Source organism: Zosterops lateralis (genome assembly GCF_965231275.1).
Source record: "Zosterops lateralis genome assembly, chromosome: 11".
In the NCBI taxonomy this organism is placed as follows: Eukaryota; Metazoa; Chordata; class Aves; order Passeriformes; family Zosteropidae; genus Zosterops; species Zosterops lateralis.
The window spans coordinates 9,967,212-9,992,764 of record NC_139771.1 but is presented as its reverse complement, the minus strand read 5'-3'; the positions used below and the strand labels follow the sequence as shown (position 1 = coordinate 9,992,764).

The window sequence follows — 25,553 nt, the reverse complement described above, 5'->3', positions numbered from 1 at the left end:
CATGGTGATCATTAAGGGTGGGAGGTGGTGCAGAGCCTGGAAATGGGGAACCAGCTCCCACTGGTGACAAAGCTGGTAGAGTCACTCCAGCTGCAGTAATGGTCCCAGGAGGCTGATCCCCACCCCCAGTGACTAAATCTTACACAAACTGCTTCTGATTTCCCCAAAAGAACTCTGAGAACTTCATTGCTGCTGGTATCTGGAGGGAAACAGGGAGGCCTCACTCTCACCACCCACCAATCTTTGTCCTTCCAGAAAGGGAAGGGGACAGGACAACAGCTGTTCTCAGCACAGGGAGAGGTGTGAGTATAGGGGGACCAAGCTTTGACCACAAACATGCTGCAGAGGAACACCAGTGTCACATCCCATCCCTGCAGCCTGGGACTCAAGGGCACATATCAGGAGAGATCCTGGTTGTGGTTCAGCTTTTGATTTATGGCAGCTCTTATCAAGAAAGCTTGCTATGCTCTTTGTAATGGGGAAAACACAGACAGGACTGTACAAAGGTTTCTGCCACTCTTTCAGTCCCTCCCAGCACCACCATTGAGAGACTGGCACCTTCCAGGGCTACTTTCATACTTGTCTCCCTAAGGGTTTGTGCTCTCCAGAGTAGTGTGATGTTCCCATTCCAGGAGCTGGCTGATGCCACTGCAGTAGTTTGCTCCCTTTTCTGGAGATCCCTCAGTTTCTTGAAGCAACGTGAATAACTCCAGCTGAACCCACTGTCACAGTCAACCTTCCTGAGTGTAAGACAACTCATAACCCCAGTGCTGACACAGTTTCAAATACATGGTCCTGCCTGTGCAGCCCTGAGCAGGCAGGAGGGTGGTGCCTGGGCACATTGCCTGTCAGCCCTTGGGGGCCTTTTGCACACCAGCCTCCCTCAGTCATCAAGGCAAGATATCAGGCTCCTTGCTTCCCTGCCAGGAACGGGATTGTGCCCAGGAGATCTGGAACTGACTCCGAGCTGATCTTTGGCAGGCACCTTGCAGTGTCCCAGGGCTGTGGTAAAGTCAAGTGACAAGTTTTACGGCATGCCCAGCACGAGAACACAGTCACCTGGCTCCTAGGGACCCTAGGGATGATCTAAATAACATCCTGCAAAAGCTTTTTGCAGGCAAGTATTCACTGCCCCATCTGATCCACCATTCCCAGCCCAGCCATGGAGACCTCCCAGGAGCTGTCTTTGACTGGTGGGCCACTGGCATGGTGGGGAGGGCTAGAGGCAGTGAGAGGAGAGCGCTCCTTCCTTCCCCATGGCACCCACCCAAGAGGAAGAGGCTAAGGAGAGCACCTGCCCCATCTCACAGCTCCTCAGTGGAGTCCCCCAACCACAGAGTTACTTTCCACAGCTGGTGATGCCACCAGCTCTTGATGCCTGGCACATGGAGATGGGGAGGGGTTGCCCTACATCCCACTGGTGACAGGAATGGCACATGTGCCAATGGCACCATGAGTATGTGGGCTTTGTCCCTCAAAGGCCTGGGTGTCAGGCTCTTGCCAGCACTAGCAGCCTCTCCAGGGTTTATTTTTCCAAATGCTGCCCATGCCCTGATGCACTCTGAACCATGGACAGCACATCAGCCACACATCTCTTGCTCTGGCCCCTGGGTTTTACAAGTTTTCCCTGCTTTCCCCCTACACATCACACACAGCTTCAGCTCGGGAAGCTCGATGCCCACACCCTATGTACCTGGGCCTGCTCTGGGAACCACAAGCAGAAACACAGTGAGATCAGGGGTACACACAGAGAAAATGCCTGAAATCCAGTAAATAAAGGTCTTGCTAGAAAGATGCCAGTTAGAGCACAGTGCTGTGCCTTACTCCTGTCCCCAGCTTCCCCCCAGGACCAGTGAGGAGAGAACAAAACTGGGGGGAAGTGGGGAATAGGGAAGTGGCATTTGGCAGGTTTCAGAGCAGAGTGGAGCTCACACCTCAGTCCTGTCCAGCCAGGAGCTTGAAGCCCCATGGGCAGGGCTCACATGGGGCTCTACACAAGTGGGATGAGATCAGCCATCCCTTGCCTCCAGCACAAGGTCTGGAGCAGGGGTGTTGGTACCCAAAGCCCAGAGCCCTGTGTGTGTAGGGGACAGATGCGTGGGCTCATACCCTGGGCTGAACTATTACATAAGAGCAGAAACACGTGCAGGCTGCCAAGCAAAACTGTACATAATGTTTGTGCCAGAATCCCAGCTCCAGAGCCAGAGGGACTGGGGAGTTGTGATCAGGAGAAGCCAGGGCTGGGCAGGTGAGGGCAGCTGGAGTGGGCGCAGGGAGCAGGACACAGCACTTCAGGGCAGGCTAGGCAAGGTTCCTGCCCCCTCTCAGCCTGTACTATTTAAATTCCTTGTTTGTGAAAGCAAGACCCAAAACAAGCAAATAAATATTAACTGAAAAAACGAAAGCCCTGACAAATCTCACAAAAATTCTCTACGTGGGCTGTGCAGCAGTTACACAACAGGAAGAAGCTGTTCATCTCATTTTTGTGTGCTGGAGCTGCACTGGCCTCCACCCAGAGCTGCCAGCTCAGACTCCAAACACAGCTAAACCAAAGTCAGGCACTGAGACAGGTAACCTGTGCACAAGTGTGTCTCCCACTAACTGAATCCAGGTCAGTAGCTCTTGAACACTGCAGGAAAAATTGCAGGAGCCCTTCTGACCACAGATCTCTGGTTGCTCACATAGGAACTGCTGGCAGGGGAGTGGATTCTGAAGAGAGATGCGGAGAGGAGAGGAGAATGCTGTATGGGCTCTCCTGAGCTGTGTGGGATGGGAGGCCTGATGTAATTTCTCCAGGGACAAAGAGGGTAGATACATCACCCCCACCTCCTCCACCTCCCCTAGAATGGAATACATGAACTGACACTACTCCCAGCAGTGGTGGCCTGGCCCTGCACCACCTAGTTTTCTTCTTTCACATCACCCCCCTCCCAAGACCCAAGACCAACATTTGTGGGCTTGTGACAGCATCCCCAGGAGCACTGAGGGGTTTGCTTGCAGGCCAAATTGAGGCTCTTGCAAAACAGGTTAATTATTTCACTCCTTGCAGGGATGACTTGCCCTTAAACTTCAAAGTCTGGTTGTCTTAAGGAAGGAGAGAATTTAACCCCAAGAACACCCAGTTCCAAGCATGAGACAGGAATGCTGGACTTTGCCCTTCGACAGGTTACACATGGCTTGGGGAGGCATGCAGAACCCAGCTCCCACGGAGAGAGACCAGACTTTGCCAGGACATCAGCTGGACCCCAGCTCGTTGGGGCAAAGTTTGGAGCAGGGGATGCAGCATTAGGGCTCTCTCGGCTCCCCTCAGTGCTGACACAGCTCCCTATGCTTGTCCCTTGCCGCCACCTGGTGCCACCTCGCCACAACTGCTAGAGAGCTGGGAAGTCGAAATTTGGGATGCCATGGGTGTCGAGGATTGGGGGCCCCCTGAGCACAAAAGCACCTGTGAGGTCCCCATTCTCAACACCCATGGTCCCAAGCAGCCCATGTCCTCCAGCCTTCACCTGGATCTGCAAACAAGCCAGTGACCTCTCCTGCCTACAGGGTCAAAGGCAGGACTCCAAATATTTCCCAACCTCATGGACACCACCAAGGGTTATTTACGCTAAGGCAAATATGTTCCAGGTATTGGATCTGGTCCCCATGGCATCCCCGAAGCACCTAGAAATGGTCAGGGTGGCAAATAATAAGAATTAGTCATGTCCAAATCAATTTTCTTTTGCAATAGGGCAACAGGCCCCAGAAGCAGAGAGAGCAGCAAGGACTGTATTTCTTTAGTAGGGTTTTTGCCCAGCAAGACTGTCATTCCCACTGGAAAAATAAAGAAACTCAAAATTAACTCAACCTGCAAGATGGCTGCAAAACATGCAGCAAAATTCTTTTCATTAGTTACCCGTGGTTCCCTTTGGAATGGGGAGGAGACAGAGGGAGATTCTTCACAGCCACAGCTCTAACAGTGGCTCAGCTGAGACTGTCCCAAGGGGATGTGCTGGGGAGCTGTAGTAGAATACAGATGATCTTGGCAAAAAAAAAAAAAAAAAAAAAAAAAAAAAAAGAGGGGGTGGACAAAGGAGGGTGTAGTTTTTGGATTTGGAAAGACTTATGCAGTATTCTGCTTCCAGATATGAATAACCACTGTGCAAAAGAAGTAGGCTGGGGATCAAGGTTGCAGGAAAGGGTGACTCAGGCTGAGCCACCTCATTTGGGGTGGGGGGTGGTGGAGAGGTTGTTATTTTTACTATTTATTTTAAACCAAACTGACTGGGATGTTTGCCCTTACAACACTGTTGCAAATACCTGCTGTTTGAAGCCAGCAGAGTGTAAGCCCAGATCTTGTGCCCCGCTGCCTGCATTATCCCTCCAGGTACAGGGGCAGCTGGCAAAGTCTGCAGGATTTTATTCTGGACACAAGAGATCTGTGAACATGAAAGAGGCAGCTGCAGGGAGCTGTGAACACTGCCACCATCCGACGGGAATAGGAGAAGTAATAAGCTTAAATTTCAACACTGCTTCAGGCTATTCGTTAGGATGCTCTCTTAGCCCATCAGCTCCTGGGCAACTGTGGTGGAGTGTCGAAGACCAGTGGGAACATCCAGAGCTCATGCGGGAGATGATCTAGGGACGGCCTGGATGGTCTCTGAAGATTTCTCCCAGCTCTACATTACTACTATCTCATGAAATGGCTTTGGAGCAGCATAGGCTGTTCCTTCAGTGCACAGACACTGATCTGGTGTTCAAGCTCTCCTGGGCATTCCCAGTGCTTGGGTGACAAAGGCAGAGGCCATGGCAGACCTGAGTGAAGCCTGCCCTGCAGCTGAATGTACCTGTCCCTTGAGAGGATTTTGTGTCACCACCCCCCACCCCACGAATGCAGGTCACCTGCAGAGAGCCTACCCAGACCCCAGGCCCAGGAATGCTGTGCAAACCCACAAGGAATCACAAATCCCAGGGCTGGTGCCAGAAACCTGCTTATTCACCCACTGCTCCTGTGCAGCTTTCCCAGAACACAACAAAACAAATAAAATCAACAGAGCAGCACACCAGAGCTGGGTGTGGATCCTGCTCTCCAGAGAGAAATGGAGGTTTCTGGGAAAAGAGTGGAGTTCTGGGAGGGGTGAGATGGCACTGGTGCTGTGTGCCTGACTCCTATGCCAAAGCCCTTGTCACCTTGTCAGAGTACCCTGCTCATGGCTATTTTCTCCCACCACCTCTGCCCCATCACAGACCTAGCTGCTCAGCAGCAAAACAGCTTGCTCAGAGGCAGTCTTAGAAGTTTTTTTTTAAGCCAGCCCTGTTGTGTTTTGGAGCCTCTTTCCAGGATATAGTGAAACAGCCTTAACAAGACTCCTATCAGCCTGGGAGCCTGCCTTCCCCGTATGAAAGGAAAACAGAGGTTTGCTCTCCGTGTCTGTAGCTGCGGGCAGAGGGAGGAGACAGGCAGTGCTGTCGGGCAGAGAATGGCAGGGACAAGTCACTGACTACTAGCGGTTCAGTGAATGCTTAATGAACAATCCCAAACAGCCCCAAAGAGGCTCCTGTTCAGAAAACGGCCTCCCAGAAGGAAAAACAACCAAACCCGAACCTCCTGCCAGATCCTGTGTGTTTTTTCTTGCATTCACTGCAAGTCTCAGCTGGAGGGTCCTGGCAGGGAACGCTCATAATGCCACAAGGCAGCCACAGGCAGCACATGCCTCCATCACTACAGGGACCAGGTTTGGGGCTGCGGTGCCCCCTCTGCAGTGGGTGAGGGGAGCCACACTCCAGGGCACTCTCATCCCGGCTTCCATGGGAAAAATAATGTGTCTAAGGGGACTGCAACACACATTGGGTCAGGGGAAGGTTCAGCTGAATGGTGGGCTGCCAGAGTGGGGAACACACATGACAGCATCCACACCATAGTGCCAGACTCCTGAGCATCACTCTGCCTTTCAGAGGATGCTCTGTACAGACCTGTGCTGGTGAAACCCTGCCACAAGGCAGAAAATATTAATTAATCTCCTTTGCTGAGGGAAAAAAAGAGAGAAAGATGCTCTTCCACTGCAGACAAGCATCTGTCTGCAGCTGTGTGAAACAGGACCCAGCACATGTTTCCCTGAAGGTGCATGTTTCAAGGCTATCACATTTTCCCTTTCAGCAGCAACTGGGCATGCACCAAGTACCCAGCTATTTGGTTGCCATCAGCTCTGTCCCTCCTGCTCCCAGTGACACTCCAGGAGCAGGTATCACCACAGACTTGGATGCTCAGCAGCAAAACAGCTTGCTCAGAGGCAGTATTAGATTTATTTCAAGCCAGCCCTGTTGTGTTTTGGAGCCTCTTCTCAGGATACAGTTACAATAGCCTAATCAAGACCCACAACAACCAAGGGCCTACTCCTCGCTTAGCTTTTGCATGAAGTTTTACCTCCATGAGCCTGATAACCCAGCCCAACCCCAGTACAGACCTGGCTTAGCCACATGGTTACAAGGAAAGCAATACTTATACATGGGGCAACAAACCAAAAGTACACCCCCTCCCTCCTAACATGCCAGGATGTTCAGGCTATCAGCAGGTTCCCAGTACCTGGGCTTGCCACAACTGTGGATCCAGTAGCTTCCTTATGGTTCCATCAATTATGCCCTCAAGACACAAAAACTCACAAGGAGGAGCCGAAGCCTCTGCCCCTTCCCAAGCCCCATAACCAGCCTAGAGATACGCTTGTATCTGGATGGTGACCAGGGCTCACTGGGGGCTCAGTGCCAAGGGGAAGCAGCCAAAACCAAGGGAGTGAGCCTTGTTTGGTGTGGGGCTTTTCTGGCTGCCAGCAGGAAGTGATGGTTAATGGGAGCAGCAGCCAGGTGTGTTTGCAGATGCAGGCAGCTTACATCCCTGATTATCCAGTAGGCTCAGCTGCTGTAGGGCCAGTCTGGGCCCCCTCCAATATAGACTTGAGGGTTTTTATTGCTGAACTATAAGAGGCTGCAACATGTGAGGCAGAAGCCCTGAACCACCCCAACCTCCTCCCCTACCTGTGGGGGAGAAGCCCCCTCCCACCTCTGTGCTGTGATCATTAATAGGGTCACCTTGATGCATGCATCACTGCAGAAGTGGAGCAGTGACAGGGCATGGGCAGGGGGATCAGAAGCCAGGAAGATGCTCCTAAGCCCTTCCTGCAACTCCTCTGGAAAACAATGCAGCTGCTGAGCCTTAAGAGCCTCCTGGGGAAAGGAGAAATGCAAATACTTTTGCCTGAAAATCGATGTAATGCTATTCCTAGCACAGTGTATGAATTCAGTAAGACTTGAAATAATAGATGAAATTAGTATTTAACATGCTTGCAAGGGTTTAGGAGGAATCTTGGTGCTTAAAACCTAATTCCCTTGTCCCTTGAGGTTTTGTTTTCCTTCTTGAGTGTTTGGTGCCACCTCTTCCTAATAAAATGAAAAAAAAGAAAATGTGTGTTATCATTGAAGAAATGAGACTTGAGCCTTCTGGGTCTTCAATATCTCTCTTTCCATTACAAAATATTCCTTGAGCCAAAACCTGCATCTCCCAGAAACGTGAGGACGAAAGAAGAAGCAGAGCAAGACAGCTGTATCATCACCACAGACACCACCTTCTTCAAAGGAAAAAATAGTCATTGCACCACGGACTCCTTAAATCACTAGATTTTAATAGCCATATAAATCCTTTGCATACAGCAATCTGTGGCATGAGAAACCATATAGATACCGAACAAGTTTTTCTGGCTTTTACCACATAAAACTATCAGCAATTTTGGTTTTTAAATAAACTCCTGTAGTAGAAACAACAACCAAGCAATTAACAGCAAATTTCTATTTTTCTAAAAGAACAATGTTTCTTCTCTTAAAAAGAGCCAAGAAGCTGACAGGAAGTTTAGATGTATGTACAGATCCAGGAACCTCAGGAAGCACCACAAGCCTCTGTTCCCAGTTGCAGGGGAGGGAGGGACACACTCTAACAGCACCCACTGTCACCCCCTGAGGAGGGCTGGGGGCGACTGAGGGCTGACAGCCACTGCTGCTTTGCCTTTGAGGACACCACACACTGCCTTGCCCTCCAGCACCCGCTGGTCTTGCCTGAGAGCAGGACCAGCGCTCTGTCCCTGGGACAGGCAGTGAGGGACCACACCTGGAGAGGTGCAGGATCCATCCCTGAACATCACCTTGCAGGCTGTAAAGTACAGCTTTCCTGTATTGCCTGTTTTTATCTATAGTTTCACTTGGTCAGGAGTTGTAGTCACAGAGAGGATGCAGTAGCACACTGTACCTTTTCCCACCATCACCCAGCACCTCCTGGGCAAGCTGACCCCTCTTTACCATTCCCTGTGCTGGTCACACACACAGCCCCCTCCCACCCCTCACGCCTGTTCCAGTGGCATTGGCTTTTGCAGAATTCACAGAATTCATTAAGAAAATCATTATTTACATCCAGGTGTTCAGCAGCACAATGTGATAGAGGAGCCAAGACAAGAGTTCACCCAAGGTGGCTGAATCACACCCTGGCCATGGGCTTATTGCTGACTCAGGCTCAGGGGCCGAATCACCTTGGGTGGTTCCCATTGCCCCAGCTCCACAGCAGTGACAAAGCTGCTGCCTGCACCCCATTGTCACTGGCTGTGTTCACCCTCAGGTAGAACCAACCCTGGGCAAGGTGGGCTGTGCACAGATACCACACCCTGGGCAACATTAAGGCATTACAAATACACAGGAGCTATTCAGAGATTTAGAAAAACCCACTCGGAGTGTAAACATTTTTGCACATACAGTCACTGGACTTCCACATATGAAGTTTTCTCTTGTTTTCTGCTTAAATCATGAGATAAGGAGCTACACAAAGGGCACTCAAGCAGATGCCTGGAGCACTTGGGGATTCTCTTACAGCACAGCAGCATGCAACACGATGGACTCTAAGTAGTAAAAATATTGTAAGTCTCAGTCTAGGATGCTTTCTCCTTCCTACATTTCATATATAGTTTAGGTAAATGTCATGAACAACTATGTGCTGGTAACCCAGGTAAGATGGGTGGCTGTGTGATGAGCACTGGGTGATTTCAGCTCATTTCTACCTTACCTCTAAGTAGAAAAGGGAGATACTCTGCTTCTGTTCCTGCATCTATGGAGGTTGCTCAATGACCCCAGGTTGCTGTGCCAGTGGTGCTATAGGTTTAGGTATCAGTGATTCTGCCTTCCTCAGGGACTTTGGCACATTGACCCCGATTCATACAAGATCCCTGAGAATGTATCAAAGCTGCAGTACTTTACAATTTAACCTGGCATGGGCACTTGGCTCCCTGCTGCACTCATGCCTGCTTCTTGTTGTTATCTATGCTGTGCAGCAGCGCCAGGAACTCCAGGATGAGGTTGGCTGTCTTGCGGGGCCGCTCCACCACCACTGAGTGCCCACAGTTCTCCAGGATGTACACATGGCAGTCTGGAATAGCGCTTGCTAAAACACTGGCACCAGAAACATCCAGGACCTAGATGGCAGGAGAAAAAACAGTCAATGCCACAGTCAGAAATGGGGTTTGCTGGACCTGTTGGGGTCCAACCGAGATGTGGAGCAGGGATGCAGACATAGTCCTTGTGATGTCAACATCCTGCCTGGGGACAGGACAGGGAGGCTGCAAGGTGCCAGTCTCAGCATGCAGCAGCAAACTCTCTTGTATGTTTTTTGGCTGCTGTCTCAATGCAAAGGTATCATTGCAATCAAACACTTGCGTCTTTGCATTTATAGAGCCCTCTGCATGCCTGCAGCTTGCTTCCTCCCACACCTTCCCTCCCACTTCTGCCTCTGAAACAAATCCTAAGATTTTGCCTAGAAGCCTGCCCACAGTCAGCATGTCTCTTCCCAGTTGCCAGGACAACTCTCTTTGCTGACTTTATTCTTCTGCCCATCCCTTGCCCGCTTTGGTCCTGGCACCTACCCCCCACCTGCCCCCTCACACTCCCCAGCCCTGGCACTGCCCTCTCCTCCCTCTGGAAAGCTGCTGGCTGTCAGCTTTCTACCCATCACCCTGCTGAGGCCCTGTGTCCAAATCCACTGGGGATGGAAACACGTGCCAGCTCCCCGCAGAGCAGTGCACAGCTCAGCAGCACAGCCCCCACCATGCCGTCGTGGGTGGGCACAGGTAGAGATGGAGACAGGTCTGTGGGGAATGTGCAGGGGGCTGCCTACCTGGTCCTGCTTTCCCCAGATGACCTGCGTCGGTGCTTTGATCTTGCTCATGTTCTCATGGAGAGAGTGCCTGGACTTTTCATCCACAATTTCTAAAAACACTAGTGGGGCAAGAGAAGAGTTAGTCCTACAGGGAGATGTTTTGCCTTCTCTTCTCAAAGGGGGCCCTGTGGGCCAGTCCTGCCAGTATCCCCTCACTGGGAAACCCATGCAGAGATGATGGGCTGTCCTTGCCCTGCCACCAAGCCCAGCTGCAGAGGGGCCCTCAGCCAAACCATCTCCTCATAGGTACTTGTGAACCCAGATGGAAGGGTGAGGGTGAAGCAGCAACCCCATCACCAGTGGGGGTGGCAGTGAGGGTGGCAGTGCATTGCTACCAGTGACCAAGGTGTTGTCCCCATTTCTGTTAATGACATTGCCCCCTCCCACCCTCAGCAAGACAGCATAGGGATGCTGGGGCCCACCCACATGCTGGGGACACGGGGGCTGGGAACAGCTGGCCCCCACACCTCAGGGATCCTGCTGGAAAGCCTAATGAGGAGGCTGCCACCGTGCACTTACGTTTCCGGTAAAATTCATTGTGTGGGATGCGAACGTCAACAAGGCCCTGGAGGATCTGCAGGGAGAGCACAGGAGAGGTGCTGGAGGGGACCCATGCCCTGCACAAAGGGTGAGTGTGCCCAAGAGCACTCAAGAGCAGCCCTTGTCTCCCCAGCAGGTCTGGCCCCAGCATGAGCTTCTTCCTAAGCATGTGCAACCATGTCACAATTAAGCAACATATATTTCAGCAACAAGTAATATTGTCTTTTATGATGCAGACCTGATTTCTGCTCCTGGCCAGCAGCCAGCTCAGCCATGACTGCACTTTTCTTCCTTCTTGTATGCTTTTGCCAAAAGCACAAAATGCACTCTTGGCATTACCTTACATTTTTTTCTTACTCCCCAATCTACTCACTCCAGACTCCCTAAGGAAAACTACTTTAATAGCCAGCCCCTCACAAGTTCCTCTCACTTGACAATGATGCAATTAACATTTCCATCACTTTTACTTAAAAAGCAGCAAACAATCCCCCTCCACATCAGACAACAGCAGCCTTAGTAATTTAATGCTTCCTGCCAGCCATATTTACTAAAACACCCTTCTACATCCCAGCCTGCTGCCAAAAACTTCATGGAGGAGGAATTCCAGCATGGACTGCCAGACGGAGCTAGGAAAAGAGGTTTGAAGAGAAAGTGCTGCAAAAATGCTGGGAGTGGGGCTGGGTATGTCTCACCTGGGTGATGGCAGGGCTGGCAGCCCTAGTTCTACTCCCAGCACTGCCTCAGTTGCCATTATGTAAGTTCAGGGAGAAGCAAACCTGATCACCACCTCCAAACCCCCCCTTTCCCAGCTGCCACAACCAGCGTCACCTTCTCACCTGCTGTGGCACCTTGAAGCGAACGTAGGAACAAAGCTTCAGCATGTCTGCCATCTCCTCAGGTGTTGAGGGGATTAAAGGGATCCTGTCAATGCGTTTGGACTCTTGCAGCTCCCGGAGCTGCTTAACGAACTTGCTGTCAGTGGCACTTGGCAGGCCTGGGTGAAATGAAAAGGGGTGAACAAGCTGAAACCCAGATGAGATCCCCTCAAACAGTCCAAACAAACAAAAAAATAAAAAAATCCTTGTACTGACCTCCCTCATCCCCGCCTCTAGCTTCCTGCCTGCTCACTCTTTAATAAATTTTTATAAAAAGAAGAGAAGAAAACCTCTGTACATACAGCCACTTCAATATGGATACAGAGACATCCAGCCTCCCTCCTGCTCCAGGGCTTGGCACCACCAACCCCGCAGGCTGGCATGGCATGAGGTGTAGACATGCATGACTACTTCAGGAAAAGCTATAGTGCTTATTTTTAGATGATCATTGGATTCAAACACTAGTGTGGAGGCTGCTACTCCACAGGGCTGGACAGAAAATTTCAGCAGCCTCATCTGCATGCACTAATGAGGAAAAATTCCCTAGCACTTTATTCCTAAACCTTTCTGCAGCCCTCCCCCCAGTGGTTTCACATCCAGAAACAGCCAGAGAGGCAGTCAACACCTCTCCCAGAGGGGAGTAGGAACCCAACACCCCCAGAGCCTGGTAGCTAGGTAACATTTGCTTTGTTTCATTCCTTAGTGCTTACTTGGAAGCCACTTTCCTTGTGTGGGAGGGGAAAGGAGCTGCTATGACAACTGGGATGCAGCAAAGCCTCCCGGGCAGAGAAGCTCCCTGCCTGCTATGCCTCCTGCAGCATGTCATGCCTAGGCTTCCCTGAGGCCCCTGTCCAGAAGATGCTGGGGACAGAGGGAATGGAGGGTACACTCTGCTGACCTGTGCCCAGCCCTGAAATCCTCTTCCCACTCGAGGCACCCAAAGGTGGGAGGTCAGAGCTCTCCAGCTCCCAAAGCCCCAGGCCTTCAGCACACTGGGGGCTTTCAAGAGGCCAAAATGGGGAGGCCACTCCTGTTGCAGTTTGATTCTCTCTCCTATACTAAGAAGCTGCAGACATGCCATGTAAAATGCCTGCCACCCCAAGGGAAAAGGCATTTTCCTCCAGAGCAGAACTCGTCCAATTTGCCCTAGTCCTGACTCTAACCAAAGCACAGTAAAGCAAATGCCAAACCTCTGGGAAGAGTAGTCAGAACAAAGCTGTGATTTTCTCTTGTGCCTTGCCAGAGATTTCCAGAGTGTAAGTACAAATTATTTCTAAATGCTTTGCACTACATATCTATGCTGCCTCCAGCACTGCCCCGGGCTTTTGCTTTTTGTCTTCTGCTTGCCCTCTCTCTGTCTTGCCTCCCCTGCCTTGCCCACCTGCAGGACAGATGAGGGTCAGGCTGCAAATATCTTCTGGGTACTGAGCAGCATAGACACCAGCAACATTTCCCCCCATGGAAGTCCCAACCAGATGAAAGGGCTTTCTGTTCAGCTTGATGCACTCCACAAACTGCCAGGGAGCAGAAGGAACATTATTAGGAGAGAGGAAACAACACCATGGGGTCAGGTCATTAGAGAAATTCAAGTCAAAAGCTTGAGACTGGTGACTTTGGCTGCCTGTGAAGGGAGGGAGTGAGGCAGACTAATGGGGCTTGGCATCCTTCATGTCCCCACATCCCTCACACCCCCACATCCCCCTGCAGAGGTGATGTGATGCTGGAGCTTTACCTGGTGTATTCTCTTAGCTTGCCCACTAATGGAGTAATCATCCAAGTCCGAGCGCGTCGTGCCCTCGTGCCCAGGCATGTCCACACATACCAAGTGCAGGTTCTTTGGCAGGAACTGAAGAAACAAACCAAGGGTGGTTACAGTGCAGGGAAACTGCTGCAAAGCCCAGGGATGGCAAGTGGGGAGCCTGGGTGGGAGCGGGGTGGGGGGGTCCCTCTCCTCCTGGCAGTCCTGGTTGCTCATGCACCAGAGTAAGTCAGCTCATACACCAAGGATGACATGACAGAGCATGGCCAAGACTTGCTTCCCATGGAGGCAGCAGGTGTGTACTGGTTTTCCCCTGCAGCTCTGCATGTTACAGGGCTGAAGGGATGCAACAAGCAGTGGGCATGAAGCTAAGCAGCGTGTTCCTAGCATGTTACAGCAGTCATCCCATCCCATGCATGCAACCACTGGGTCCCCAACACTGCCCCCAAGCCCAGGACCATCAATTCTCAGAAAGGAGCAACATGATAGAAATGGAATCCCACCTTGACTATGGACAGCCACATGTCTTTGTGAGCTGAGAACCCATGTAACATCAGGATGGACGGTCGGTATCCAGGTCTTCCTCTACAGGAATAACAAAACTGATAATCATCGTAGTTTGCATATCTAACCTGCATGCCCAAGGCTCGGCGCCAGTACCTGGAAACAAGGAGAAAACACCAATGAGAAAGACAAGACTAGGGCCCAGCCACGATATAAGCCAGGTGACAAAGTCTGAAGGCAGCCACTGATTTGTTGGCTTACTAAGGCCAGTTAGTTTGGGCTTTCACTGGTGCCATAATGGGACTAACTGGGATTAACCCTGTGCATCTGGGCCCTGGACAGGTGTAGTACTGGTGGCTGGCTGCACTGCAGATGGTTTGTGGAGACAATCTATCTGTTAAAAACTTTTTTAAAAATACTCTAAATAACTCATTTAGCAATGGAAATGGGCCAAAATAACAATGGTAAAAGAGAAAATGCCCAAAGGCTGGTATGAGAACAGGGACTCAAGAGAGAGAGGCAGCACACATAGCAGGGCAGCGTACAAGATGAGCAGGCCAAGGGAGACAGTTCTCCCAGGTGGATAAGGTGAATCTGTCACGGAGTTATTTACACAGTCCTGCATCAATGGGAGTACATCACCCCACAAACATACACATTAGTTCCCAGCCAAAAGAACCATGTCACTCTGGAACTCCACAGAAACCCAATTCCCATGGATCGACTAGACAACCTTTGAAAAAATATTTATACACACACAAAGGACTGGAGTGGACCATCCTTACACTGGGTTTAGCACCCCAGAAGATAGCAGACTAACCACGAGGCTGTTCCTCTAAAAGCAGAGGCAGACAGCTCCTGCCAGCATACGCTCACAGTCTGCTCAGAGGATGCAGCGAAACTGCTGGCCAGAAGGACCTGGACAGAGATTATCGGTGACACTTTGGACACATGATGTGTACGTGCAGCCCAAGGCAGAGAATGGGGTTGCTTTATCTGTGTTTCCCCTGTGCTCAGACATAACCCTTGTCAGGACAGCTACTGGGCTACTCCTAGTGGCCAAGACACTGGCAAGTACTTTTATATGCCGTATCAGAGTTTATTTAAGGCACAAGAGCAAGGTCACCAACACTTCTGGACTGTCCTACCTCTGTGCCCACTCAAAGCTTATGCATAGTGAAATCCTCTTTTAGCATAATCCCTTTTTCAAGGGAGTTAGTGGGACTTAAGCAGCATCTCAGCTCTGTGCTGGTCCTACAAGGAGAGGTGAATTTCTCCCTAATAAGTGTCTTAAGAGTCCTTGCCTCAAAGGCACTGGTGTGAACTACCAATGGGCAAGATGATAACATTTTTAGCAACTGATCCTAATGGATCAATTCAGCAGAAGGCAAAATAATCTGTGCAAAGCTGAACTGATCCCTCACAAGGTGTTAACTCACTTAGTGGCAGCAGCTAAACTGATTAATCGCTGTCACAGCACAGGCAGAGTGGTTCCAGGGCTGGGGTCAGCGGGGCAGCCTTGGATATCCTGCCAGGCAGGAAGGCGCATTAGTGGCAGGGAAAGCAGTGAGGCCATGGGTGAGGGGGGGACAGCATGACCCTTGACTGCTCCAGCTGAGGACACGCAGACTGGCAGTGAGGAGAAGGAGGGGGCAGGGACTTATGGAAAAGGGAAGAAACTTTTCCCAGGACCTCCCAAGAACAGTGCCACAAAGCTGGAGCTGCATGGGGCTGAAAGAGAAGAGCAGCATGGCATGCTGCCTGCACCCCTCCTGCCTCTGTTGATGAGGAAACAACAATTTCACCCCTCAAAAAATCCAACTTGGAAAGAAGGCAATAGAAAAGGAAGAGTAAGGGCAAACCCACGCTTCTCGTCCACTGTCCCTAACTGTGGGGATTCACGAGAGTAAGACAGACTTAATTAGCATATCTAGTCTGGTGACTAGGATGCCCTGGAAAGAACAAACAGAACTTTGAGCTCATGAGAAGACGGGATTAGAAATCTACTTAAGAGAAGAAGATTCAATCAACCCCCTACATGGATATGTTGAAAAATGTATGAGTTGTTTGTATGATCTTTTAACCTAACTATTGTAGTAGAAATTATTAACCTTACTGAAATGGTATATAAGTTCTTGGAAAACCTGAGTAAAATCGGATTCTGATCATGGTCAGTCTCCTCGTCTCTCCTTCAATCGCCGATACCTAAGAAAAGAGGTGCCCATGACACACAGTGCATTGCAATTACTCCTGCAAGAAGCCCGTGCTGCCAGAAATGCTGGAAGAGAGAGAGATGGGGGGACCACGCCCTTCAAAAGAAGACAGTCTTCTGACCCCCACTCACATGCTCCCTCCCTCACCCAAACACTGACCAACCTGCTCACAGTGCATTTTCACTCAGCTCCTTATCTGCAACCCCAAAAGAACAAAGGCAGCAGGGCATTCTCTACCTTCCACTCGCCCTCGCTCCTCCAAGCTCCTGGCATCAGACCCTGCACCTCCTTTGCTCTGTCCTGTCATCCCTGCCTGTGGCTACTGAAGGTTTCACACTGACCACACTCATTCAGCAGTGCTTTCCAGAGATGCTCCTCAGAACCTCAGTCCATCAGGGACTTTCTGGCTTCCACCAGCCACTCATATATCCAAAGAAGAAATAAAAGAAATAAACCACTTTGACTGCCAAATCCCGTACCACCCAGACATCCATGGGGCAGCAGAAGGCTGTGACACTGCCTGCTCTCCTTTGCAGAGTGATGATCCCATCACTGGGACATGCTCTGTCCTCTCTCAGATACTGTCAAAAAAAGGCTGCTAATTAAAGTGCCTTAGAAACAGGCTTCATCCCATTGCTGCACCTCAGTGCTGTGGTGGACAAACAGCTTCCTCTAAGAGGAGGTCACTTGGATTTGGAAACACTCCTAAGCTGAACTGTAGGAGCCACCACCTACCAGCAGCACATGAGGGCAGCCTGACACGCTGCCTGCTCTGCCCATGCTGTCTGTCTGCTGCTGCCTGCTCCACGCTGGGGGATGAGATTCTGTCCCAACTTCTGAAGGGAGTTATTCCAGATTTTCTTGCAACAAACCCAGAAAGGAAAGCTGCCAGTGGGCTTATCACTGATTTCCATGGACAAATGAGAACTGAAGGATGTAGTGCTTGCCTCCTGGTATCAGAAAGGACAAGATTCAAAGGGATAAGGAAAACCATCCCTCCATCTTCTCTGACGCTCCATTCCTGAAGAAAAAGACGATGAGAAAAGCCTCATCCATAACTCTAATGAGGGAAAAGTCCTTGCCTGCTGAGCAGAGTGCCAGCTGCAATGGAGCATGTGAGCCCAGGGACACCCACACCACAGCTATATTGATGAGGTGGGAGATCACCAGACTTCCACAGCTGCCAGGCTGGTGGACAGGCTACAATGGCAGTGCTTTTCCCAGCCTCAGTCCTGTCCTTGGGGAAAGCAACCCAAAGAGGTTTGGAGAGATCCTGCAAGCTGGCACTGCAGTGGCAGCCTGGCCAACTGCCCTTTGGCACAGCCAAACCCCTGGGATAGCAAGAGGCCTGACAGACACAGGCCTTGGCAGCAGAAATGCAATAAGAAAATGCCATTTTCTTCTCCCAGACATGTTTAAAGCTGCACACAGGTGGCATGGCCCTGGTGGACCTCAGGTCCACCTGGATGGCTGTTATTGCCATCAGGGGCAGGAACACCCAGCTCTGCTCACACCACTATGACCTGTGTGTGTGGGGGGCCCTGCTGGATGCAGTTTCCACTCCCGTACCCCACTGAGAGAAGGGGCTCGTGCACTCACCAGTAGTAGATGCGGATAAGCGCCGAGGGCCAGAGGAGGAAGGAGGCCACAAAGGCCAGGATGGGGATAGCCAGGGTGCCACTGGCAATGACAAACATGTTCAGCATATCCAGGTCCATGTTGCTCTTCACTATTCAGCCTCGCCTGCCTGCATTTAGGGAAAGTTCTGAGGTTAACCACCAGAAATTATGATAAGTCATTGTTAAATGAGAACTCTGCTGCCAGATGAGGAGGAAGGCAGCTCTGCAAGAGGCAGGTATCAGTCAGGAGCACAGCAAAGTCTCCTTCAGTTTTAAAGCCCACCTATTTCTTCAGGCTCCTTAATGGATCTAATTACTGCAGTGTAATTAGAGGTAACTCCTACTCTCAGGAGAGCACATCTCAAACGGGCAATGAGCCTCCTAACAGGCATGGAACATGTCTGGGGTGACAGGGCACAACATGGCCCTTGGAGCACTTTGCAAACACAGGAAGCACATCCCTTGAGAGGTCCAGGCAGCCTTTCCCCCCACCATGAGTGCAGGCAGCCTTTCCCTCAACGGGTGCAGGCAGGGCCAGTTTCAGGCAGGCTCCACACTTCTTTCTGGAGGCAGGCATCGAGCTCTGTCTCCCTTCTCTCCCCCTGCCTGATCCCCAAATCCCCAGCACACAACCACTGACCTAGAACTGATGTGTTGAGCCCAGCTCTCATTACCGCTTTGCACAGGCACCAACTAATCAAGGAAGCAGAGCCTATTAATGGACTCAGGAACAGAAGGGAACAACTTGGCAGGGCACTCTTTGGTGTCCAGCCCTCATCAGAAACAAATTTATCCCCACCCCCACATCCTCACTTCTGCCCCACATTTTGCACTTGCTGTGGATAACAGCTCCCCATCCCTGCTCCTCAGCATCCTTCAGACAAGTCTCAGGGACAGCAGGTGGACGACACTGGGAGCAAGGGCAAGCTCTTGCACAATGTCATGTTTGTCCCTGAACTCTCCCCACCACAGGCAGCTGGGATATGTTTTTCTCATTAAGAGATTAAACGCTGCCACAAACATATCTCCTCTAATTCCCCCTGCAAACCAACTCATGGCTCCTCCTTTCCTCGACACAAGCACTTTTGTCCCACATTTGTAAAACGAAACCTCCTTAATGCCTGCTCTCCCACCAGCAACTCACCCCCCATCACCACCTCCACATTTCTCCGTGTCAGGACAGTTGGATTTTTTTCCAGCTTCCTGCAAGACTCCCAGTGGTGTGTGTGTGGTATGTGATACCATGGAACAGGAACACAATCACCACAGTCACAGCCTCCCACCCCCAGACACCATCACACTGGATCACATTGGACCTCCACATTACACACAACCCAGAGAAACAGTTTACAGAATCCCTGAAGCTTCAGCCAGATTTGCCCTCTTACCCCAGGGAAAATAAGAATAACTGAAATTTGTGGAATACTGTAAATATTTTCCACCAGGCACCTCCTTAACAAAGCTAAACCTCATTTTTCTTTTCTTTCAAGTTTCAACAACACGTTATTCATTTAATTAACATTTTGTAGAAAAGATCCTTGATCTCAGCATGGCTTGTTCATTAAAAAAACAACAAACCACTTTATGTAACCGATAAACCTTATCCAGTGAGCAGGGAGTGAGGGAGCCCACCCCAGAGCACTCGCTGCCTTTTGCTACGTCACTAAAACAGGGCAGAAATTAAACACGAAAAATCGCCACTGTTCCCACTGGTGACCCATAAGGAGAGAAGGCTGCAGAGGGAAGGAGAGCGGGATGGTAGAAACCCCTGTGTTTCCTGGCACCGGGTGACCACCTCTGCCTCCACCTCCGCACCGCTTTTAGAAAGCTAAACGAGGAGAAAGTCTTTAAAAAGCCCGACTTACCCCGCACAGTTCCCCTCCTCCTCCCGGCACAAGTCCCGATCGCTGTGGGCAGCGGCAGTGTCTGAAAACACTGTCACAAGAGGAAAAAAAAAAAAAAAAAAAACAAGGTCAAAATCGCAGTCCCGCTTTAACGCCTCCCTGCAGGCTCGGCGGCCCAGTGAGCTCCGGGTATTTAAGCCACCAGCTTCCTTTCAAGACGTCTCATATTCACCTTCTGGCCTCTCCCCTGTTTATGTAAATGCGGTCTTTGGAACAATGGAGCCCGCTGAGTGCACTTGTTCCAAGCAGGAGCAAAGTGCGAGCTGCCATCGGGGAGAGCCGAGCCCAGCGGCCCCGGGCGGACACGGTGCTCATGTTCGCCCTGCAGGTGATTACTGCTATTAGAACAAAGCCAGATAAGCTGCTTCTCATCCCCTTCCTCTTTGTCTTAAAGGTGCTTTTCCAAGCCCTCTCCGTGCCCCCCCCCGCCCCTTTCCCTGTGCGCCAGGCTGAAGCGGAGCGCAGCCGCAGGAATTGCCGGGCACGCAGCGAGATGCCTGATCCCGCCGGGCAGATGTGGGCTGTGAATTCACGGGGAACGGTCCATAGGGGCACCGGAGCCACGCGGGGCATGAGTTCTGGGGTCTGCTCAAGGCAGAAAATCCCCGAGAGCTGCCCTTGCCAGGGCCGCAGGGGCAGGCGGAGGCTGCTGTCCCCGTCAGCATTTCTGCAGGGCTGTGGCTGTGGCAGCCCCCGCTCCCCCCGTGAGCCCAATGCACACCCGGCCAGCCCCGCTCCCGGCCCCGCTGCCCACGGGGGCCTGGGGGGGGACCCGGGTGCTCGGGGAGCCCCTTGGCGCTTCGGAACTGCCTTCTGCGTGGGCAGAGCATCGTCACTGATTTCCATGGCTGGCTGATGGAGGGCGATGTCAGCAGGCTCAGCTATGCGCTCAGGGGCAGCGCCATCACCAAAGTCCTCAGTGCCCCCTGCCCGATAAAGCCACCCCTGCAGCCATCAGTCCTGCAGGGACACCAAAGCCTCTCCAAAGCCTCGGGGGAGCACCCACAGTGCCAATGCCCTGCTGTTGTAATTCTCTAGAGGAATGGTTTCTCCCTTCTGACTTCTTGGAGTTCTTTACCACATAGAGCGACCCTTCCTTCCTCCTCTGACTTCATTGGCTGTAGTCCAGCTATCTGTTCCCTGAGCGAGGGGCTATATAAGCCTCGCCCTTCCTTGTTCTCTCCCTTTCCTCCCTAGAATTTCGAAAAATAAACGGCTGGGACAAAAGTCCCAGGAGAAGGGCCTCTTCTAGTATCTTTTGTCTCGTCCTTAGTATAATTCCCTCCAAAGCCTCCTAATAACTGAGCTAGCTAAAGCCCCCAGAGGTGGGCAGAAAGCATCTATACACCCTGCGATGCTGCTTTGCCCATCGGGGAACGATAACCCTCCCTACAGGCACCATAACCCCAGATCCTGGCACAGTCCTTTGCTACCAGCTGGAGAGAAGCTTGTTAAGCTGATGTAAGTTTAAAAAAAATACAAACAACCCCTCTGGTAACGGCTGTAAGTCTTCACACCACAGCTCATCCATAATTCTGAGGTGCCCTGTGACCAAGAGTCATGGCAAGTGGCCCCAAGTGTTGCTGCTGCTTCTCAGAATGATCTCCACACACTTCATAAATTAAGTTGCAAACATCAATTAGGCAGCTCTGATAAATGATCTGTGAGCATGGCGGTGATAACACCGAGCACACTGCACACGTGGCAGGGCATGGGCTGCCAAACCAGGAGCACTGGTTCCCATACTGGCAGCAAGCACTAACCACCACAGCCTGCATCCCACCTGGGAGGATCCCCAAAACAAGGCCCCCCAGTAATGGGATGGTCCCAGGATAGATACTAAGAGGACCCTCCACATCTCTATTTGTTTACTACTTCCTCCCCTGCTTCTGATTCAAGTACGGGTCTCAACACCTGCAAAGAGAGAGGCCAAGAGGTGGAAGGGGTCTGTGTGGCCACTGCAGAGGACAACATGTTGGGGACACTACCAAGGTCGTGGGACATAAGTATTTTTCCTCTTTCAAGCTCAGTGTGTCAATCCATGAGGGCTTGGGAAGACCCAAGAATGCAGCTTAGGTGTATCTTTAATTTTTTTCCAAGCCCCACAAAAGAGGCAGCAGAAGCACAAAACCCACTCCAAGGCAGAAGGGCCTTGAGTTGGAAGAGGAAATTGGCAGCTGATGCATTGGTCAGCTCTGAGGAAGGCCAGGCAGGGATTTCAGAAAACAGGAATCACATGAATGCCATCACTGCCAACATTCAGGCACAAAGGCTGTCTTGAGCTGTGCTCATCGGGATTGGGCTGCACAACTGCTGTTGCACCCAGAGTTTTTGTTCAGCCCAACTGCACCCAGCACAATTCATGTCTCATTGATCACTAAATAGCTGAAAGCTAAGCAGCACATTTAGGTATATGGTAATTATTTTTTTTTAAGATCTCAAAAGGAAAAAGCATCAACCAATTTTAAGATTCCATTACAGAAATAGGGGGCTTTGAGGGACCTTGGTGACTGAGATGGGCCCCCCAGAAGCCCCAGCTCATACCACTAACCATGTAAAAAGAAAAACCCAAAACATGCAAGTGAACCCTTTCCCTTGGAAACTCCCTCACCCTTGCATCATCTGCAGCCAGAAAAATAATATTGACTATAAATTATGACATAACAACTGTTATGATTCCCCAGTGGTGTAGTTTGCTATGGGATGATCCTTTAGGTGCTAATCACAGTGAAGTTGTAGTTTAATATCTATTAATATTTGAAAGATCTCTGTCAGTCAGCCAGCTCTCAATCTTAATCTAGCCTCTGGTGAGCCAAAAATAGGAAATGTGCCCTTTCACCTTCATTTATTTATAGATGGCAGAAATGCAATCATTGTTTCTGTAGCAGCAGAAAACATGCATCTCTGAGCCAGCTGTATCTGTGCAACACGGCTCCAACAGGCCCAGAGGGTCTGGGCTGGCCCCTGACCCTGCTGCTGCACCCTAGGCTGGGAATATGCAGGGACAAGCTATCACCATCACTGTCACCCTGCCTGGGGACAGCGTGGATGAAAAGTATGCCCCAAGCAGGCCGTGCTGCCAGTCAGCTGCTAGTTTAGAAATTCATAACGTGCCCGTCTTCCTTCCGGAGCCGGTGGCCATCCCCGTCCTGCCGCACAGGCACGAGCACAGGATGCACGGCTGTGCGTCTGCTGTCACGAGTGCGCGGGGACTCAGCCGTCCCCTCGGGAGGGGGTAGGAAAGATGGGCAAGGATGAGGGAGGGGTACCCAGGGCCAAATCCTGGCCCCTTCTCTCAGCACACAGTCCCCTCCGTTCCCCCCTCCAAAGCATCCTCCTCCGGCACAATGACAGCATCCTCCGAACTGCAGCAGCTGAATCCGCGGAATCTTTTAGAGGCATCAAACGGTTTGCTTTGGAAGGGGCCTTAAAGATCATCCTGTTCCATTCCTTCGTCACCAAATGATTAATTGGGGGGGGGGGGGGGGGGGGGGGCGAGGGGGGGAAGGGGGAAATTAAAGGCAAATTAATTAAATATTTGAATATATATTTTAATGTTTCTCTTGGATTTCCTCTTTGCCCGCGATCTTCTGCCCACCCCCAGCGGACAGCACAGCCGGGACTGGGGAGACGCGGCCGGCGGAACCTTCCCCCCCCGTGTCCTGTCACTGCCACCGTCAGCCCCGCATCCCGCCCCCCCGCCTCTCACCGTGCCGATCCGAGCCGGGCCGGGCCGGGCCGGGCCGTGATGGCAGCGCCGGGCGGAGAAACGCGGCGGCTCCGCTGCGCCCTCCCCCCGCGTGGTGCGGCCCCTGGGGCGCGGGAGAGGCGGGGATGCGGCTCCGCGGGGCGGGAGGCGCCGGGGGATAGGCGGGACACGGCTGGGGGGAAAGGGGGGTGAGATAGGGGCCGAAGAGGGAGTTAGAAAGGGGTACGAGGGGAGGTTTAATAGGGCCGCTTTGCCGGTGCGACGGGGGGAGACGAGGACTGCAAGATGGCTACAGCGGGGGGATGTGGAGGGAGGACAGTGGAAATGCGGGGGGGGATGCAATGAAGCTGCAAAAGGAATGCAGAGAAGTGAAGGGGCTTCCATGGGGATTGCAACAGAAGTGGAAAGCGTGATGCAATGGGGGATTCAATGTAACTGTGATGGGAATTCAGTGGGGTTAAAGCTGGGCTGCAGTGGGAGTGCAGGCGATATAAAAGGTATAACACGGGTGCTAACGGGACAATGTGGGGGTACAGGAGGGGACACAGAGTGGCAACAGAGGGATGTGATGTGACTTCAGTGGGGTGTAAGGAACGGGTGCAAGTGGGCTGCAGGGAATAATCATCGGGTGGGCAGTTAGACCAGGGTTCGGGTTAGGCTTACCTGGGAAGATGACTCACCCCGCCAAGGCAACGTGCAGTCACTTGTTACAGCAAGTGCAATTGCAAACAGCCTCAACACGTGAGATATAAAAGGGGGATATTGCAAGGAACACGCAGCAGGGAGCCAAGAAAGATGCAATGACTACAGAATTCTTACAGTAGGGTTGCCATGAGAATGCAACAGGGATAATTAAGGGAATGTGATACGGCAGCAACAGGGTTACAACAAGGAGACACAAGGGTGGATACAACACCGGTTACAACAGGGATGTTAATTGCCACAGAACTATAAAGGAGAGTGCAGTGCTACACCCCACAGAGAAACCTCACAGCCTCCTTGCACGAGGCCTGGGAGCAAGCTTGGGGTGGGGAACAGCTGTTTTCAGGTCTGGGGCAGGGCTGTGATGTCAGGGATGTTCCCATGGAAAGAACACAAAGGTTGAAATCAGAGCATCCCACTTATAAAAATCTTATTTCAGGTGTAAAACTAAGTCTGTCACTTAGGTTACAAATCTTTCACCTTCCCAACAGATGACACTGCCCTCAGGAGCTGCATTTCAACTTCCATTTTAAAATCTGCTCTGATTTTTCTTAAAACTGCCAACTGAATCCTTTTGCTATAAGCAAATTTACTTTCATTCCCCCTTGTGGGTCACATATCAGGCTGACGTGTACCTTTAAAATATGCCAAAGTTTATGAGAAAACTTAATTAAACTGGAAATGAGATCAGCTCCTGAGTAAATGCAAACTGGGTCAAATCCTCACCCCACGTGTGCTCTGATAAAGGATGTCCTTTTGGTCTGGCAGGTTGGGGAAGGTGAGATAATTAGTGTAAAGGGCTTTCCCGGTCAGAGTTTACTACAATAACCATAAGCTTTTGATAACATGAACTGTCAGAAGAGATTTATAACCAAAAACTTAAGGAGTTAGGTGGCCTGGTGAAGTTGAAGCTCAGTCTGTTTTGGGTTTTCTTTTTCAATCAAGGTAGGCTAAACAAAGCTGAGCTTCTACTAAGGTGACCTAAGTGGATATGGGAGGTATTTCACAAGCATTCAAACATTGTTTGCAGTCAGAGTTGTTTGTTCAACTTTCTCATGCATGGCCCGAGGCTCCCGTGGGACACCTGCAGGGCAGTGTTGCATCCACGAAGGGATGGATTACCCACACGATGATTATTTCAGGCCACCTGGTGGGAATGCCCCTGCATACAGTCATAGCAAATGATGGTGCTTAAAACAGAGAAGCTGAAGCAGAGACGTGTGGTGGTTTTGTGTCGAAACGTGGCATGAGCTAAGCAGGAAAAACGCTCCACCAATCTCTGTGTGCAGCCACAGGGAAGAGTCATTGAGAGTCTCCTTTGGAGGTGATGGGCTTCTCTGATCCAGCCACTGCCACAAGACCACAACTTCAACAGGTCGCAGCCCTGCTGAAGGAGGCAGTTTGCAGTGCTGTGATCACTTTGCCAGGCAGGGCTGAGGCTCCTCCTTTGCAGTGGAGATTTTGAGCACTTGAGATGGCACAGGGGGGAACAATGGGGAGAGTGCAGGG

The 25,553-nt window shown here is 51.2% G+C and overlaps 1 protein-coding gene across 4 annotated transcripts; it reads right to left on the bottom strand.

The window, feature by feature from the left end:
• Positions 1-7,632: 7,632 nt before the first annotated feature.
• On the bottom strand, positions 7,633-23,398 carry ABHD6 (abhydrolase domain containing 6, acylglycerol lipase). 4 transcript variants are annotated; one of them, XM_083869475.1, is made up of 10 exons: positions 23,343-23,398; positions 19,595-19,664; positions 17,710-17,857; positions 13,897-14,053; positions 13,367-13,480; positions 13,016-13,148; positions 11,596-11,753; positions 10,739-10,793; positions 10,178-10,278; positions 7,633-9,479 (listed from the first exon to the last, which is right to left on the bottom strand). In XM_083869475.1, the coding sequence occupies exons 3-10, from the start codon at positions 17,826-17,828 to the stop codon at positions 9,303-9,305; spliced, it is 1,014 nt and encodes a 337-aa protein (XP_083725601.1). In that variant the 5' UTR covers positions 17,829-17,857; positions 19,595-19,664; positions 23,343-23,398; the 3' UTR covers positions 7,633-9,302. The 4 variants fall into 4 exon arrangements, with proteins under 4 accessions (XP_083725601.1, XP_083725602.1, XP_083725600.1 ...); XM_083869476.1 differs by lacking the exon at positions 23,343-23,398 and adding an exon at positions 19,806-20,019; XM_083869474.1 differs by lacking the exon at positions 23,343-23,398 and having other exon boundaries at positions 19,595-19,799.
• Positions 23,399-25,553: the final 2,155 nt, after the last annotated feature.

Coding starts and splice junctions, on each gene's coding strand:
- ABHD6 (XM_083869475.1), bottom strand. CDS start 17,828: ATGGACCTGGATATGCTGAACATGTTTGTCATTGCCAGTGGCACCCTG. Junction 14,054..17,709: donor CTTATCCGCATCTACTACTG/GTGAGTGCACGA, acceptor CCTTGTTTCCAG/GTACTGGCGCCGAGCCTTGG. Junction 13,481..13,896: donor TGTGGCTGTCCATAGTCAAG/GTGGGATTCCAT, acceptor TTGTTTCTTCAG/TTCCTGCCAAAGAACCTGCA.